At 41.5% G+C, this 17,100-nt stretch overlaps 1 protein-coding gene across 4 annotated transcripts; it reads right to left on the reverse strand.

Moving 5' to 3' along the window:
• Positions 1–2,323: 2,323 nt before the first annotated feature.
• On the reverse strand, positions 2,324–15,892 carry LOC135444797 (zona pellucida sperm-binding protein 2-like). 4 transcript variants are annotated; one of them, XM_064706857.1, is made up of 22 exons: positions 15,725–15,892; positions 15,431–15,483; positions 13,251–13,343; positions 11,902–12,029; positions 11,090–11,233; positions 10,417–10,500; positions 9,680–9,847; positions 9,514–9,610; positions 9,199–9,422; positions 8,312–8,465; positions 8,024–8,232; positions 7,819–7,936; positions 7,466–7,671; positions 6,881–6,998; positions 6,159–6,328; positions 5,317–5,390; positions 5,111–5,238; positions 4,125–4,314; positions 3,564–3,705; positions 2,898–2,994; positions 2,684–2,756; positions 2,325–2,591 (listed from the first exon to the last, which is right to left on the reverse strand). In XM_064706857.1, the coding sequence occupies exons 1-21, from the start codon at positions 15,745–15,747 to the stop codon at positions 2,698–2,700; spliced, it is 2,679 nt and encodes an 892-aa protein (XP_064562927.1). In that variant the 5' UTR covers positions 15,748–15,892; the 3' UTR covers positions 2,325–2,591; positions 2,684–2,697. The 4 variants fall into 4 exon arrangements, with proteins under 4 accessions (XP_064562930.1, XP_064562927.1, XP_064562928.1 ...); XM_064706856.1 differs by having other exon boundaries at positions 2,454–2,591; positions 10,405–10,500; XM_064706860.1 differs by lacking the exon at positions 15,431–15,483 and having other exon boundaries at positions 2,324–2,591.
• Between the last annotated feature and the right edge of the window lie 1,208 nt (positions 15,893–17,100).

Genomic DNA, 17,100 nt, shown 5'->3' on the forward strand with positions numbered 1-17,100 from the left:
TGTTATTGTTCCTATTTTCTTATAAAAACAAATCACACCAGACTTCTCTTTTCCCTTACCACTTTTGTCATTCACCTGTTGAATTGCAGAGGACTTTAAGCATAAACAAAGAAGATTGATCTGCTTTCAACTTGTGTTAACAGGGATATAAAAATAACATCCCAAATACCAGGGGAAAAGCATGTGGTCATAAAATATCCACTTAAAAGGCAAAGAGGTGTTGATAAAACACTTGAAGATTTTTTTTTTCTTTTTTATATATATAACCAGGAAGGCAGCTCCTGAATTTTAGTATAAACAGACACCTCTGAGGTAGAGAGAGTACTACTGTCATGTCTTTAAAAGATTTTACTGATATTCAAATAGATTTTGTGTGTCTCACAGGCTGTTGGAACCTCTGACAAGAAGCTTTATATAAATCCTTGTCCAGCCACAGAGGGAAATGTCCTTGAGTTTTCCCACATATCAGCAAGGTTAATAGAAAAGATGATTCTTCACATAACTCATCCTTCAAAATGGCACTAAACAGTGCTTTTAGAAGAGCTGAAGAGTAGAGCCACAATGTACCTGGGCATCACCTTGCTTTTCTACAACTCCTGAAAGCCCATCAACAGATAAAGCATGTCAAGGTGTTGACTAAGCTAGGAAAATAAATGAACATGTCTTAGACAAGATTGTAATTACCAGATTTCTATGCCTGATTATGTCCTTGAGTCTTGGTTTGAAGAAAAAACCTGAAAACCCAGGAAGCCATAACAAAGAGTTAACAGAACTGAACTGGGCTGCCCAACTGTAGGCTTGGTTCTCACAGCAGTCTCTAAGTGTTACACTCTTACCCCACAAAAATATAAGAATGAAGGTGGTTTAGGCTCCTTAAGGCAGCCTGTGCTGTGCTGGTGAAGGCAGATGAAGATTGTCATTCACTCAGCTGGAGAAAACACTGCTTAACAGCCTAATTTCTTGGGGAGACACAAGGTTTCTCATTTCTTGTCAGCACAAGGTAAGACACAGGGAAGGCACCACACCATCTAAAGCTCCCATGGCTGTGCTCTCTTAGGTGCAAAACCCTGGCAGCACAGTAGAGGTGTCTCCCTTGATTTCTTAGTGGGTTTTCCCTGCAGACTGAGCATTACCCAGTCCTCAGACCAGTGGGCTAACCCAGGGGAAAGCACTGGGCACCAAGTCATTGACTTATAAAATCTGCTGTCAGGCTTATGTGTTCTGCATTTTCCCACTATTCCCATGTTGATATTCCTCAATATCACAACTCTGTGGCTTTAGTCTGCATCTACAACAGGGGTAGCAAAATGAATCCTTCATCACAATAGCCTTCTCTGCTGGAAAACAGTCATGACACGTTTCTAATCACAAAGCCCACAGAGATTTCTCCAGAAATGACAGTAAGACATCTACTATAGATATGCTTAGCAGGCATCTAAAAGACAAGACTTACATGAGCTGCAATTACAGCACAAACTGTTTAGGGGGGTCTCTGTACAGGTAGCAACAGAGATACATTTTTTTTCTACTCCATGCTGTCTCACAAAGTGCTAATAGAGTCAGAAAATATGTTCTTGCTCAAGTTAACTTTCACAGAAATTTCCTGTTGTATAATTCTTCTTAATCTAAAGTTAAAAAGCAGACACCTATTATTGTGTACTTACTTCTACGGGATCAAGATTCATGCTAAGCAGTAGCTTTCATTAGAACAGGAAAAATGTAATATTGAATCCAAACTCTTTTCAAATCACTGTTCAGATGCAAAGAGGAAACCAAGAAATTTTTTATCTATTAAAAAAAACTAAAACAAAACGCACAAAGGAAAATCTGACAGAAGCCCCTAAGCATCACATTCTCTAGGAAGGAAAAATCCTTAACACTTTGCAGATAGAGTCCATGTACTATCATTATTACTATCACAAGTCTTTGCTAAAATTTTCTTCCTCAGCTAATCCTCAGTGAAGATACTGAGCTAAGCAGTCACTGATGTTACCTGTGAGTTGTTTGACCCACGTAGGGAAGGCAACTTGACATTGCAGAGCCACAACACTCCTGAAGGAATCCGTTTAGAGCCTTCCTATAAACAGCCACTACAGGATCAAGGATGTTCATCCCATCTTACTCCAAAAAACCTCACATTCTATTACTGACATTAAGCTCTCCCAGTCCTTTGTTCATACAGAAGCTCAAAAAAAAGCTTGAAGTGATTTACAATTAAGGAATTAAATTCACACTTGTTGCCATCTTCCTCCCCCACTCCAAAACAGATGCTTCCAACTGGAAAGCAACACAAGTTTCAGACATATTAGCTGAGCAGACTAGGTCAGATAAACACACAAAAGACCAAGAGTTTAATGTTGTAGAGGAACAGAGAAGAACAATACAATAATTTAACTTAGAAGTTAACACCCAATATGGGTTAACTGACCCTTTTCTCCATAGACTCTGATAATCTATTTTCCCAGTAGATACCACAGAAACAATTTTACTTGTGAATCTGGGCAGCACACTGTGGTTGCTTAGGCCACCTAACTGTGACTTCATAAAATGAAGTAGTTCTTGTTCCGTGTGTCAGAAGGTGGTGCATTCACCTGCAGGGAGAAGAGATGTACACATAAATGTGTCACCTTGCAGCAGCAGTACACTCGGTGTTCCAATAGTGAAATTTAAGACTGACACCAACCTGTCCTTATTGTTTTACTTCCTAAGAAGCACTGGTCCAGATGACACTTGCCCATGTGGATGTGCACTGTGGGCTGTAAGACATTTCAGCTTTTAATTCCCTGGACAGCATAACCTAGGACTAGAAGTCTGCAACCTGGCATGATTAGTGAGAACACATGCCAAATTGTTGAGCAAAAACACAGGAGAGAGTAGAGACATGTCTGTTTTCTTACCAAATCTGTGTTTCCCAGGATTGCATCTCCTTGGACAAAAGAGGTCTAAAGGCTGTTGCTTAGTATTGCAGATCACCACACTGCAGTGGAAGTACAACTACAAGACAAGAATATTTAGATTATTTAGGGAAGTCTTATTTGGAATCCAGTGTGTACTGATCCCAAAGGATATGAAGGTTGTGTCAAGGTGGGGGGTGGCCTCTTCTCCCAGGCAACTAGCGACAGGACAAGGGGAAAATGGCCTCATATTGCACTAGGAGCAGTTCAGCTTGAGTATTAGGTAAAAGTTTTTCACTGAAAAAGTGACAAAGCAATGGAACAGCCTCCCAAGAAAAGTGGTGGAGTCACTATACCTGGAAGTGTTCAAAAATGAATTGATGTGGCACTTCATAATATTTATTTAGTAGTCATGATGGTCCAAGATTGGACTTGAGAATCTTGGAGGTCTGTTCCAACCTGAATGAGTCTATAATTTTGTTTTGTGAACCGAACAAAAGTGGATGGCCTTTATTCACCCCTGGGAGGGTGTTATGCCTTCAAGGAGGTGTCCAGCAGCCCCAGGCAGCACTAGCCAGCTGAGCCATTACACAGCACTGGCTGCATGCATCACCCTGGGCTCACCCGTCAGGACTGCCAACAGCTCATGACAGAACAGAGACATCTGACCTGCTCTTGTAACAGAGATGTGCCCTGGACAAAGGTGAACATCCTCACTTCAAATCTCTTGAGGTGCTGGGGAAATTTTACTCTGAGGCTGTAATTCACTTCATGGAAGACAGTTCTGTAGGAGTCTTTGTTGTTTTCACACCTGTTTGGGAAATACATGAGAGGAAATATATTTGATCTAAACCTTCAACTAGATCTTCAAACACAGCAAAGAGATGAAATACAGCAGAGCTTCCCTCTCCATTTTCCTTGGGCCGTAGGGGAATGAATAGGATCTCCCCAGTTCATGATCCCTGCCTTTGCCCACACTCAGGGTTGCTTATTGCTCTTTATTTCCAGCCAGAACTGTTAGCTAGAAGCACTTCTGGCCACTCACATACCTGCTGGTCCCAGAAGGCACAGTCACTGTGCTGACACCAATACATGCCCCACAGATTAGCAGTAATTGCCTCCAAGGTGACCTCTGCCACTTGCACCTCTGCCTCTTGCCCTTTCCTGCCACCTGAGGTACAGCACCCTGTGCTGAGCAGTCAGCAAACAGAGGAGGGAAGCCTTCCTCACCCATTTTTAAGGATGTGCCACTGGGGGAGGCTGTCCTGGCTATGGGAATTGGTAACCCAACAGTCATCCAGGTTTAGGTCCAGTCTTGCATCTTTAGGCTGGAGCAGTTCAACTTCAAAATACAGAGCCTCCCTCAGGTATTTTACCACAGGATATTCTGATTCCTGGTAGGGCTCTGAATAGGATTTCTCTGCAAGAGAGTATTGATATTAGGAGCTTCCTTTTTGTGGAGGAAATATTCACAAACTTTCTGCTTCACTCTCTTTTCCACTACCATTTACTCTGGTACAGTAATAATAAAACCTGGGACAGCATACAAATGTCAAGAATTGGGGATAGAATGGCAAGAGAGCAAGATCAGCCATGAAAGGAAAAATCTCAAACATATTCCCCACCTCTGAGGATTCAGAAATGAAACACTCCTTCTGCAAAAAGCCATTAATATTGTTATTCAAAATTGTCTCAAAGGTAGTGAGAAGGGAAAATGAATTTTAAAAAAATCATAATGGCCATTCCAGTAATTGTGAGTGTTTGGTTCAGGCTTCAGTTAACTTTTTATGCTGGGGTCGGTACCACTTCAAAGCAGTATCTTTGACACAGATTACAACCATTGCAGGGAGTTGCTGAACCTGCTCAGCAACACTTCAGGAGCTCATAGGAGAGAGAAGCTGGCATCACATTCACTTCACAAAACTTACATCATGCCCAGACAAAGCAGGAAAACCATACATGTGTCAGTGATGCTAAGTCTGCTCCACTACTGATATTTGACCATTTTCGTCAAATTTTGGAAGAGGAAAGTCCCGTCGGAGGCCTTAAAAATTTTCCTCTTCATCCTTTGATACATTTAAAAGTCATCTGAACGTGGTGCTGGGGAACATTTTCTACACTGCCCTGCTTGAGCAGAGTGGATGAGCAAGATTAATCTTAGGTCCTTTCGTCCTCAGCCATTCAGTGATTTTATGGAGTCTAATCATAGATGTTACCTTTGAAAAGCTTCAATGAAAGGGCAAGACAGCCAGACCCTGGCTGTATACTGGGTGGTGGGTTCTTCTTAGATTCATATGGAACATCAGCAGTCTGCTCAACTGCATACAAGCAGAGAAATTTCAGTCTGAAAGAAAGGGTTTAGCATTAGATTTTTTACAGCCAAAATAACATGTACAACCTTTTGTTAGGGAATGACACTTACTGGTATATGGGAATATCATCGCCAGGTCTGAAATAGACTACCTCGTTTTCGTATGCCACAGTTGTGCTGTTGAACTGAAGGATGTACATCATTACAAACAGGACAGTCACATTAGAGTCTGATTTGTGTTTGGCACATTGTCTACATCCCTCTGCTTGACTGCCAGAATGCACTGAGCAGAGTATGCTTACAAATAGGCAGAAATTACCAGCCAAAAGCCCAATGCCCACTGAACTAAAGCTGACCATAGGTGACAGCTGTGCCATCAAGAAGAAAGTTTATTAGCTTGAATATGACAGAGCACCGTAGAAAAGAAGTGCACGGGTCCTGAGATAAAGAAAAACTGAGCTTATTTACAGAATCAGTGAGTAGAATGAAGTGCAACAATGCAGAAACAAACTGCATTTGAGATGATCTGAATTTAGGCATGCTCTGGTTATTTGTTGTTTCGTTTGTTTTCTATTTATACAGTATTTGATGGTACAAATAATACCCACTCTAGTCTTTGGCCATGTAGTCATTAGCAGTACCCAAAGAGCTTCTGCAAGGCATACAAATACATCTGACCAGCATAAACTCCCATTCAAGCCCACCATGAAACAATTCAGAGGTGTTACACTGAAGGCAAGCTTCAGAAAGCACCTCTGACCTTGAGAAAATATTTTTACTCAGTAAGAAATTCTGCTCAACTGAATTTAGTAAGCTCAGAAAGGTATAGATTTACCACTGTGCTCATTTCAGCTGTGACTTCCATGCAGCTAGTGCTCACCTCTGAAATTCTGCCAGGTCTAGCAGTAACTCTACCCCAATGCAGAGTAAACTTCATGTGACCAAGTCCTTACCTTTCTACTTGTTCCACAAGTGTTGACATTGAACTTGAAGGTTGCAGTTCTCTCTGTCACTAGACTGGGCTTGCACTGTCTGTCCCTCAAGACAAGCAGAGCAGTATCCAGATCTTCACCACCTACCAGTTTGATTGCAGTAATAATCACAGTGCCATTGGGCAGGCACTCTGAAAGAGAAATATACATTTTTACACAAATCAGGATTCAACCTCCTCTTGTAGCCTAACAACAAAGTTCTGAATGGATTTGCTGGCAAGTTCTTTTGGCAGCCCACAAGGAGCTCTCACTCTCTTCAAAAGGATTTTTCTAGCCAAGATATTCCATACATTTTAATACTGATGAGTTGTTAAAACTCTTAGTATCTGGGGTTCTAACATCTTTAGAATGACTGTTTTATATGCTGGTTCTCCCCACATTCCACCAAACCCCTCCCCACCTCATTCAACTCTCAAAACAACCACAAAATCCCTTTACATAGCTTCTTGATTCTGGAGGTGCGTGGGGAAGTAGACTTTCCCACTTCCTTCCCCCATTCCTGTACTAGGCAGGATAGCCACTCCAACATTTAATTATACCTGCCTTGTGGCATATTAACTGGTAGGAAATCTGACAAGCAAACAGAGTGCCACACAACTCTAAAACCTAGGAACATTTCAGACTGCATGGCTTAGTTTTGCAACTCAAATAGCATTAACAGCTAATCCCCAACATGCTATTACGTATTAGCTCTGAAGGTGAAAATAAGCAGGAAACTGAGAAATCTCTCCTCTGAGCCAAGGTGATGTCATCCTTCAAGGTTAAGTAGAATGAAGCCTTTATTGCAGAGGTATGAAAGCCCTAGAGATGACAATCACAGGTAAACAAGAGAATACACACTGTTCAACTAAAGCATTCAAAAACTAAAGAGGGCAGGTTATCACAAGTCAAAGATATGGTGCTTGAGCAAAGTCAGATCCACAGGATGTATTTAAACAGGATGTTTTTAATCCGAAGCTCACAGGGTGAGCTTTTTCAGTTGTTTTGCAGAAGAATGCAATACAAACTCCACTGCATGTATAGTTGTCCTTAAAAATGCTCAGCCATACAGTAAATGCAGAACATGTTTCTTTTTTTCTTGCCCATTTCTGCCAACATTAACTAAGGGAAATTAAAGTTTTCTTACAAGGGCAGAAAATAAGCCTCCATTATACCTTAGGAGACTATTTCAAAGAGAAGTTTTATTTTGCTTTCAACAATATACTGTGTCTTGTTGATATCTCACAGCTAGAACATGCCTTTCAATTGCTACATGTTGGCAGCCTTACCTCATAGCTCACATGGGGAGAAAGGAAAGGGACAGAGATTGCCAGGTGAGTGCCATTGTCCCTCAGAATGTAATTGTACTTCTGTGCAGCCTCTTGGGTCAGGTGCCAGTCTGAGATGAAGGGTAGCCAGTTTTGGTCCACATTCCCACGAGTGATAATGAGTTGGAGGTTCCTCCCATCACAAAACCCCGTGGCACTGGGCAGTACTGCAAAACAACCAAGAGTCAGCCAGCTGCCATCAGTTCAGTGCAGCTCCCTGGGCCTGGCAGCATCCCTGGCTGAAATCAGCCCAGCTCACAGCCAGAGCTCACAGCCAGGTTGGTGCAGTTTTGTCTAAGTTCCACAAAGTTTACCTGCATCTTTCACAGCTGACAGTGCAACTACTGGGACAACAAAGGTCTCACGTGATGGATAGGTGATGAATGTGAGTGTGATATTCAGGGTGTAGGCTCTCATGTCCTCTCCCGTGTACTAGGAAAATCATATTTAGACATGAAAAATCACCAAGTGATATCATCATTTCCATACCATGGGATGCTGCAGTGCCTTCGTACACACCTCTTTTTTAACACTTGATGCATCAAGTGAGACTTGTAGTACATATGCTTTGCTTCCATTAGCATAGCTGGTCCTGTGTATTAGGTAGCCATGCTGAACAGCTTCAGGTGCAGCCACAATAACTCCTTCAATGGTTAAGTTCACAAGCTCTGCATCTGGGAGGAATGTTCCCACTGTAACATTCATTAGTCCTGCACTCAGATTTAAATCTGAAAAGGAAAAAACAGCATTTAAGCTCTTAACCTTAAGTACTAAAACCTTTGGTAAATTCAATGTTCAGCTACTTACTATTGGTTATAACAACTTCTTCTTGTTCAAATGGTGTTTCTATTTCCTTGATGATAGTATATTTTGTTAGTCCCCATTTGTTATCTTCCCACTGGTGTTCCAAGAGCAGGTTGATGGTGTATTTTACTCCAAGCTGTCCATTGCTCACAGAAGTCTAGAATTCAAATCACTACCCTTTAGTACGGCTTGATTTTGCATTAAAGTTATGTGGGAGCATCTCAAGGTCAGCTAAATCTACAGCCCCAACAAATTGCCCTTTTTGCTCAGGAATCCTGAACTCTTGTATCCCTGTTGAGATTATCTCAGAATACTCAGAAGACTTCCTTTAGAAAATTATCTCCCACTCCCCAAGATTCAAAACAGCAGCAGACTATTTCACACTGAATAGGGTTGCTTATGCAACCTCACCAGAAGTTCAGTTGCTACATTTGCCCAGGACTCAGCTCACCCCAAGCAGCTAGATTTAGATGTGTAGTCCTAACCCATCCCAAGAGCACATGGTCTGCTGGACTAATGGGTTATTCTCATTCTCTTAAGTGGTTTGTATGATACAACAGAACCCATCAATGCTTTACAATCCAGTTAGAACCGTCTCAGAGGAGTATGACATCAGGAATAGGTGAAAGCTCCATGCTAACCTGAGTAATTAATGAATCAATAGTTCTGTGTAGGGTTCTGTCTACCTGCGCTTGCAAGAAAAGAAATTCTTCATAAAGTGGTGATTACAAATACTATCTTTGGTCAGGGCTTCTGGAGTTTTTAACAAATCCGTCACTCCCATCTTGTATTTGAAAGGCACAAGATGAAGAATTATTCCTCATCAGAAAACAAACATACATCCCAGAATATTGCTTGCATATTGCTGGCACCTAATATAAGTAACCAACCTTGTAATAACCACCTTTTGCACCTATTGGAATCTTCATTGTAATTGTTGTTAATTCATTCAATAACACATATTTCCTGGAAGCCATTTCCTTGGCAGAGAGTCTGTGTAGATCCACGCCAGCTTCCACAAGCACATCCTTAAGGCTAGTCATTCCAGCAGACAGTGGTGGAATATACTTCGGAACAGTCCAGGTGATAGTTTTGTTTGTGTAGTCCACACCATCTTAGGGACAAGAGATGAAAGCTGTCAGCTCACTGGTTGTGATTCTGTCCCTGTACATTTTGGCGTTGGAGCATGGTACCACACTCCTTACCTACAGGACATGCCACAGCAGTATCCACCATCAGGATCACCCACCGGTATTTGTAAAATGTACTTGATCTCAGCACAGAAAAGGTAATTCCCTGATCCTGTAAGGAAGGAATCTGGTTAGACCTGCACAGCCTGGCAGGTTGTTGGGTCAGAAGGAGCACACCAACCTCGATCAGCTGAACTTGGGCAGCAGTGTATGGCACGCGCAGCAGAACCCTGGAGTCTGAGGCGTTGAGTCCATAGCCTGCACTCCAAGCATTGCTCACGAGCAGAGCCCTTTTTTCTTCTGGCTGATGAAATACTATTTGCCATAGTGAAGCTTCTTCTGCTTTTGCCTACCCAGAGAAATGTATCAATAGTTTAAACATGATGTTCAAAGTAACAGGTTTATTGCATTGAATGATTTACTGCGTTGAATTGCCCAGCAGTTTTGTTGCCTTACTTTGAACTTTACTAGTGGGATATCCCTCCAGCTTTCTCCACCTCATCCGTACAGAAAACTTTCCATATTAAGGGTAACAGAGAATAACCAATGGCACTACTAACTGCACTGCTGAAGACTCTGCACATACAAAAATCCAAGAAGAAAAAAGCCTCTTCACAGTTTTATGGGCCATGGGATTTTAGGTTTTTTTTTGGTTTTTTTTTTTTTGTGCAAAATACAAGCTAAAACCAAAAACAATCTCTTAGTTATCTCTTGCCTGGGGAAGACTTGATTTTTTCCTTGGAGACATAGCCTACAACTGTACTTCTAATCTATAAAAATATGCTAAAACCACTTGATACAGAAGTTCTGTTATTGCTACTTAAGTACTTTTAGAAAGTATTGCATGTTAATGAAAAGAAAGATGGATGTGCCAGAGGTAGCACTAGCTTTTGCTAGAAAGAAAACCTGTAGTTTTACTTCTGGAAATACAAGAGTCCAGTCTTCGGGTTCATCTTGAACAAAGTCTTTTATGGTCTGTGGAATCTCCCTCCTGACAGAAACCTGAGGGGAAAAAACATCTGTAAGGGGTTTGCTGATAGCACTTATTTCCTTGTCTTCAACACCCTACAAGCCTTTTTCAAGGCAAACCAGAATTTCCTAGACAGAGATGCCACCATGCCTGGTGATTTGCCTATAGTCTGCTTGGTTTTATTTTCTTTTTATTTTCCACCTATCTTCTACTTTCTATTTCCACTTAAGACCAGTGTTTGTTCTTGACTCCCATGTCCTCTTCCAAGAGGAGTCCATTTCTCCTTCTGCATTCCTCCCCAGCAGGGAAACTTCCTTCAGGAGGTATACATTCTCTGTTGTCTCAAATAAGATTTATTGGGGCAACATTCAGGGAGCTCAATCTACAAGCTTAACCTTTTTGATGTGATTTTACAGCTTTATTAGCTATTACTGCTAATATAACTTACACAATCAAAATATAAATGTATCACTTAAAATGCATATTGTGCACTCACTAACAAGCCACTCATGATGAGGCAGTCTGAAGCTGACAAAATTCTAGGAATACGCATTGGAAACACAATCTAAGCATCTTGCAGTACCTACCTCTTTACTTCCATCACTTTTCGTAAGTACTTACCTCCATGTAGTTATTTTCACATTTTATCTCTCTGGGACTCCACAGACCATAATGACAACTTGCACTTTTCAGATGAGTTGTAGCATTGCTCATATCAGGAGTGTGAGATGCTTTGATTTGTACAGTTACTGTGAACACATCTTTCTGTGTGGGCAAATGGAACATTTGCCTGTTAAACTGCTTTTCCCTAGCTGGGCACCACCTATCCTAGTGACTATAAATTAAATTACAAAATACACCCACCAGTCTCTGCACAAAAGAGCAATGCCATACTGAAGCATTATCACTTTCAATTTCATTAACTGCACAAGATATATGCACATAGCTACACAGCAACATAAATATTTTGGGCAGCAGGTTCGTTCCTTTCGCACAGCCCCAGAATTGAACAATAAGAAAACAAACAAACCTAAGAGATAGCGATTTTGTGTTTTACAACATAGTTGAAGTGAGCCAGCAACCAAAGTTTTAGTTTTTACTGTGAAGTGCCTCAAGACATTAAATATTGTTAGGGCAGAGTGCAACACAGCTGCCAGATGCAATTCCATATTGTAATCCACAGGAAAATAGTTGCCCTTTAAGGGCACATGTGATATACTTCATGTGTTCTTCTGTACATGGTACTCCAAATGGCAGTACCATGGAATATTCTCAGACCTCTGGATAAATTTGAAGAAAATTATATTATTCTCTGCTAACAGATACTCAACACATTATGACGCCTCAGTTAATGTCCATTAATAATTCAGTAATTTCTCACATAAAGTTAGTGTACAAGAGCACTGTAGTCAAAGTGTCTGTAACAGACTCACCTCTAAGTGAGAGTGGCAGCTCAGTGCAGAGGCACGGAGCTGAAGGCTCCTGCAGGTGGTGTGAGTTACTGTATAGCCACACTGGGCTGCCATGGCCTCATCCAGCTCCCAGGCTGTGCCAGACTGATCTACAGGCAAATAGAGAGCAAAGAACTGTGTTAACTGTATTAACAGGTACAACTCCTGCTCTGCTGACTCCTTGAGAAACCTGCTCTGGTGTAAGGATTCAGCTCAACTTGCTGTGATACAGCCCAGCCGTATTCCCTGGGCTCAGAGGATTGCAAAGTGGGGAAAGAGCTGTGACTAAGTGTAAAGAAAAAGGGTGGTAAAATTACAGGCACACTGGGACAGGAAACACTTGCAGCTGAAGCACTGGAGATGGGAAAAAACCCAAACCACCAATTTGGTGACAGATGACAACAGCAACATCAGGACCCTGACCTGTGGCTGGTGCAGCTCATATTTCTCTGATGCCTGCCCAGCAGTCTCTTCAGGAGACAATCCACCAGGATGATGAACACTAAAGATTCGCTTGGATGTTTTTAATAGACAAACCGTTTTTATGATTTTGAGCTTTTTAGTGTTTTGTGTTGTAGTTGTTTTGTGTTTTTCTTTAAAAAATATCTCTTTATGGTTTAAGATATATGTATCCCAGCTACAGAGCGTTTTTGTGCGTGATGCTTGAACAAAGAGGACATTTTAAGTGGATTTTGACACAAAGCCCACTTCTAGAAAAATGGATGGCATAGAGAGCTTTTTCAAGGCCAAATTTACATTTATACATATAATCTTAAAGCAGGTGTTTATATCCCAAAAGTATCATCACTGTGCCCTTCCAGGGCATTCTGTGATGCTTTTTACAGAAATGTACCACTTGCTGACTACTAAGTCCATAGCTAGAGGCCCCAGCTAATTTTTCTTAAAACTTCATTAAGTATACGACTCCACCAAGCTGAAGCCACTAGTACAAAAATAAATAATGTTGTGCCAGCTTCAGCTAGTGAATTTTCAGAGCAGTGTGTGCTGTTACTAAAAAACATTCTTATAACAAAGAAAACCCATGAGATCCAGCTTTAACATGCCTAGAAACTACAATGTGCATTTCAATTTTAGCCCAAAATCAAGTCTGATCATGGCAAAGGTATCAAAAAACAAGTCAACAACATAGATTACTCAGAAATCAAGGTAGCAGTTTGGTTCACTTACAATGAGATCCAGCCTACTAAGCTCTATAACAGTAGAATAATCTAGCATTGTATCTAGGGAATTCTAGTATAGAAGCACCTCAGAGGATTTGAAACATTTTACCATATGTAATTCTCTCACCAAGTTCTTCTACATCAACTTACCAACAACAAAAAGAGATAAGTATTTGTCTTCAAAGTATTCTGCACTCAGTGTTATCCTCAGGAAGTCCCCCAAGCACTCTGAACTCATGGGTCCTGTGTTGGATGCATTGAAAAGCTGGTAAGTTGGGAATTCAAAATAAAATACAAACAAATCTGCTATTTCCCAGATTGCTTTGTAAAGTCAGTGCTGTGACAGTCATACATCTCTGGTCAGGAGAGGTGAGAGGTTGTGTTTATACTGGCAGTAATTCCAGGAGAAAAGCCAGCTCCAAAGTTAGTATCCTATTAGTAATGGCATTCGATGATTTGGCAATGCCACCTGCAACAGCTGGTCATGGAAATAATAGAATTTTGGAACACAGTCAAAAAGGTTCTACATTGGCTGCCCCAATCTGAACACCTTAGATGAAATAAAACAAAATGTCAAAGTCCCACACACTCATGAAAAGTGAAAAAACACTCCCAATCTCTAAACCAAAAAATCCCAACAAAACCCTACAAACCAACCACAAAATAACCAGAAACTTTCACCTGTGCCCCTCTGTTCACAAGAGCCAAAAGTCAGTTTGGGTGGAGAGCAGCCACATAAGCTGTGCCCTTCCATCAGCCTAGCCTGGTCACTTGCCCAAGTACCAGGACCAGAAGCCAGCTGGCTCAAACTGGGAAAGGACCACCCAGGAACAGAGAAAATGGCTTGAGAAGCTCCAGTCTCAAGCTATCACCACAGCATAAACCAGGCCATGGCTCCCAAACCTCTTCCAGGCAGGAGGCAGGTACACACTGTCCTAAGTGTAGGACTAGAGAAGGCCTCTTGTTTGACATGCACATCCAATAAACGGGGATTTGTAGCTTCAAACAGGAGTTTCTATGGCATCATGAGCTAACACCAGCTAGACCTTTTACAATACTGGTGCATTTTAAGAGCTGAGAGGATTCTTTTTCCTAGAGGGTTCAGCACTGTATGCTGAAGTGATGTCATTCCCACATCAGAGATGGTCACACTAAGGAGCAGCAGACAGATGCTGGTGAACATGACCCTATTCCACCCACACTCCAAGTGACCAACTGGATTCAGTGCAGAAGCTAGATAATTGCTCCAAGCTGGATAAAACCTTCTCCAGTATCTATTTACTTTGATCTTTGGGGATGGCCAATGCATTTTATACAGGACCCACAGTGAGTAGGGCAGACAGTCCTAGAAACAGTTCTCTGCATCTGCTGCTCCAGGACCAGCTCTGTTTTGTAAGGAAAAACTTTTGGCTAGGAAAACCGTTTCCTCTGAGATGAATCACTGCTATCTTTATAATATTTTGTCCTGATTTTGGCTGAGATAGAGTTCATTTTCTTCCGAGTAGCTGGTACAGAGCTGTATTTTGGATTCAGTGCAAGAATTATGCTGATAAAACACTGAAGTTTTGGTTGCTGTTGAGCATTGCTTAGCACCAAGCCAAAGACCTTTCAAATGGCTCATGCTCTGTCAGGGAGGAGCTGCACAAGAAGCCAGGAGGTAGCACTGCCAGGGCAACTGACCCGAACTAGCCAAATGTAAATTCTATACAATAGACTGTCATGACCTGTATATAAACTGGGGGGAATTGGCTGGAGGCACCAATCACTGTTTGGGGACAGACTGGGCATCAGTTGTAATGAGTGACTATTGTGCATCACAAATTTTTCTTAGGTTTTATAACATTAAAAAATAAAATTATTATTATAATTAGTATTGTTATATTTTACTTGGTTGCAATTATTAAAATATTGTTCTCAATCACTGAGGCTTTTCCTGAGTCTCCTCCCCATTCTGCTGGGGCGGGAAGAGACAAGGAATGAGCAAACAGCTGCCTGGTACTTAGCTAGATTAAATTATGATAGAAGACCTTAGATACTGTATGGAGACTAATAACAACTACACTCAAGAGAATAAAAATAAATTCCTTATTAATTCATCAGTACTTGCTACCAGAGTGAGGAAAGGTAGAAACATTTGCTTAATATAGTGATACATGAAACTAAAGAATGCAGTTTCCAGCAGATCCCTGTATGTTTAAAGTTTCACAGAAAAACATGAGAGTAAGGCTACCACAAGAGCTTCAGACTCTTCTGAAACACCCACATAAGTCTGGATAATACCTATGGAGAAGCCTGCAAACTGATATGAAATCAGTTTGTTGCAGCATTACCTGGTGTCTCTTGAGTCCATAGCCCAGAGAAAAATATCACTATTAGTGACAACCTGTAAGAGAATACAGGGATAAGCAGTAGTTTCAGCTGTGACAAGCTGATAACAAATTTCTTGCTCAGAAAATTCTCCTCAGAATATTAAATCAGCCTTAAGTTTAGGCCAACGGTTCTAGACTAGGCAATTGGAAAATTAATTTTCCTTAGTCATCACTAGAAAATTAGGGAAAACCAGAAAAGTGGCATTTAATGCCTTAAGTAGGATCATTTATGTTTAGCAGCCATAGAGCTCTCACCTCTGCACCAAGCTCAGCTTCATTGTTCATGGGCTCAGCCTCTATGTGTGGAGCTTTTTCCTTTATAGCACCACACAAACAACAACAAAAAAAAAAAGTTCCTTTCTCAGCTTTGCCTAGAAATCAAAGCTTTTTGGGGTCTTTAGTCTTGGGTTAAATAGAAAGGCTGCCACACTTATCTTGATGAGACCCTTTTATCAGCTGTTCATCCTCCTAATTATGAACCTGTAATTCACATCACCTGATTATTTGCTTTGCTGATTAAATCTGCTCCTACTTGGTTCCCAGGTCTCTCTATTTTTATGTCTGTCAGCTCCTAACTGTCAAGTTCTCAAGACTCATTTGGTTAGAGCAGGTTGCTAATAATGCCAAAGTTGTGGATTTGATACCCCCTATGGGCCATTTGCCTAAAGGTTGGACTTGATGATCCTTGTGGTGCTCTTCCTACTCAGAGTTATCCTGCCATTCTGTGAAATTGGTGCTGTTCTGATAAAGCATCAGCTGACCCATCATTTTTCAGCTGCTGTGCTCTTGTGTGGTGGCTTGACTCAGGCTGGATGCCAAGTGCCCTCATCAGCTATACAGGGGAGAGAAAATACAAGCAAAGGCTCATGAGCTGAGATAAGGACTGGGAGAGATCAGTTACCAGTGACTGTCTTGGGAAAAAAAATTAGACTTGGTGTAATTAGTCTAATTTACTGCCGATCAAATCAATGTATGATAACGAAAAATTAAAACTAGATCTTAAAAGTACTTTCCCCTTACCTATGCCTTCTTTCTGCACTCCATTTCCAATTTTTCTCCCTCTTCCCCACCAGCAGCACAGGACAACATAGAATGGTGGCTGTGGCCACTCCCTTCTCCTCAGGGGAGGATTCAGAATCCCAGAATCACCAGGGTGGAAGAGACCTTTAAGATCATTGAGTCCAACCCAGCCCTAACACCTCAACTAAACCATGGCACTGAGTGCCACATCCGATCTTATTTAAACACATCCAGGGATGGTGACTCCACCACCTCCCTGGGCAAACCATTCCAGTACTTTATCACCCTTTCTGTAAAAACTTTTTCCTAATATCCAACTTATATTTCCCTTGGCACAGCTTAAAATGGTGTTCTCTTGTTCTGTCAGTTACTGCTGAGAGAAAGAGACCAACCCTCACCTGGCTACAGCCACCTTTCAGGAAGCTGTAGAGAGTGATTAGGTCACCCCTGAGTCTCCTTTTCTCCAGGCTGAACACCCCCAGCTCCCTCAGTTGTTCCTCACAGGGCTTGTGTTCCCCTCATCAGCCCCCTCGTTGCCCTCCTCTGGATGTGCTCAAGTGTCTCAATGTCCTTCCTAAACTGAACTTCTCACAATCTTCCCCTGTGCCACT

Source organism: Zonotrichia leucophrys, chromosome 3, assembly GCF_028769735.1.
Source record: "Zonotrichia leucophrys gambelii isolate GWCS_2022_RI chromosome 3, RI_Zleu_2.0, whole genome shotgun sequence".
NCBI classification, from domain to species: Eukaryota; Metazoa; Chordata; class Aves; order Passeriformes; family Passerellidae; genus Zonotrichia; species Zonotrichia leucophrys.

What these genes read in the sequence shown, in the direction of transcription:
- LOC135444797 (XM_064706856.1), bottom strand. Translation starts at nt 15,747, where the DNA reads ATGAAGCTGAGCTTGGTGCAGAG. An exon ending in GCTGCCACTCTCACTTAGAG is followed by an intron (nt 11,234 to 11,901) that starts GTGAGTCTGTTA and finishes TTGCCCACACAG; the next exon opens with AAAGATGTGTTCACAGTAAC. An exon ending in TGGCACATCCTTAAAAATGG is followed by an intron (nt 3,706 to 4,124) that starts GTGAGGAAGGCT and finishes TTTCCCAAACAG; the next exon opens with GTGTGAAAACAACAAAGACT.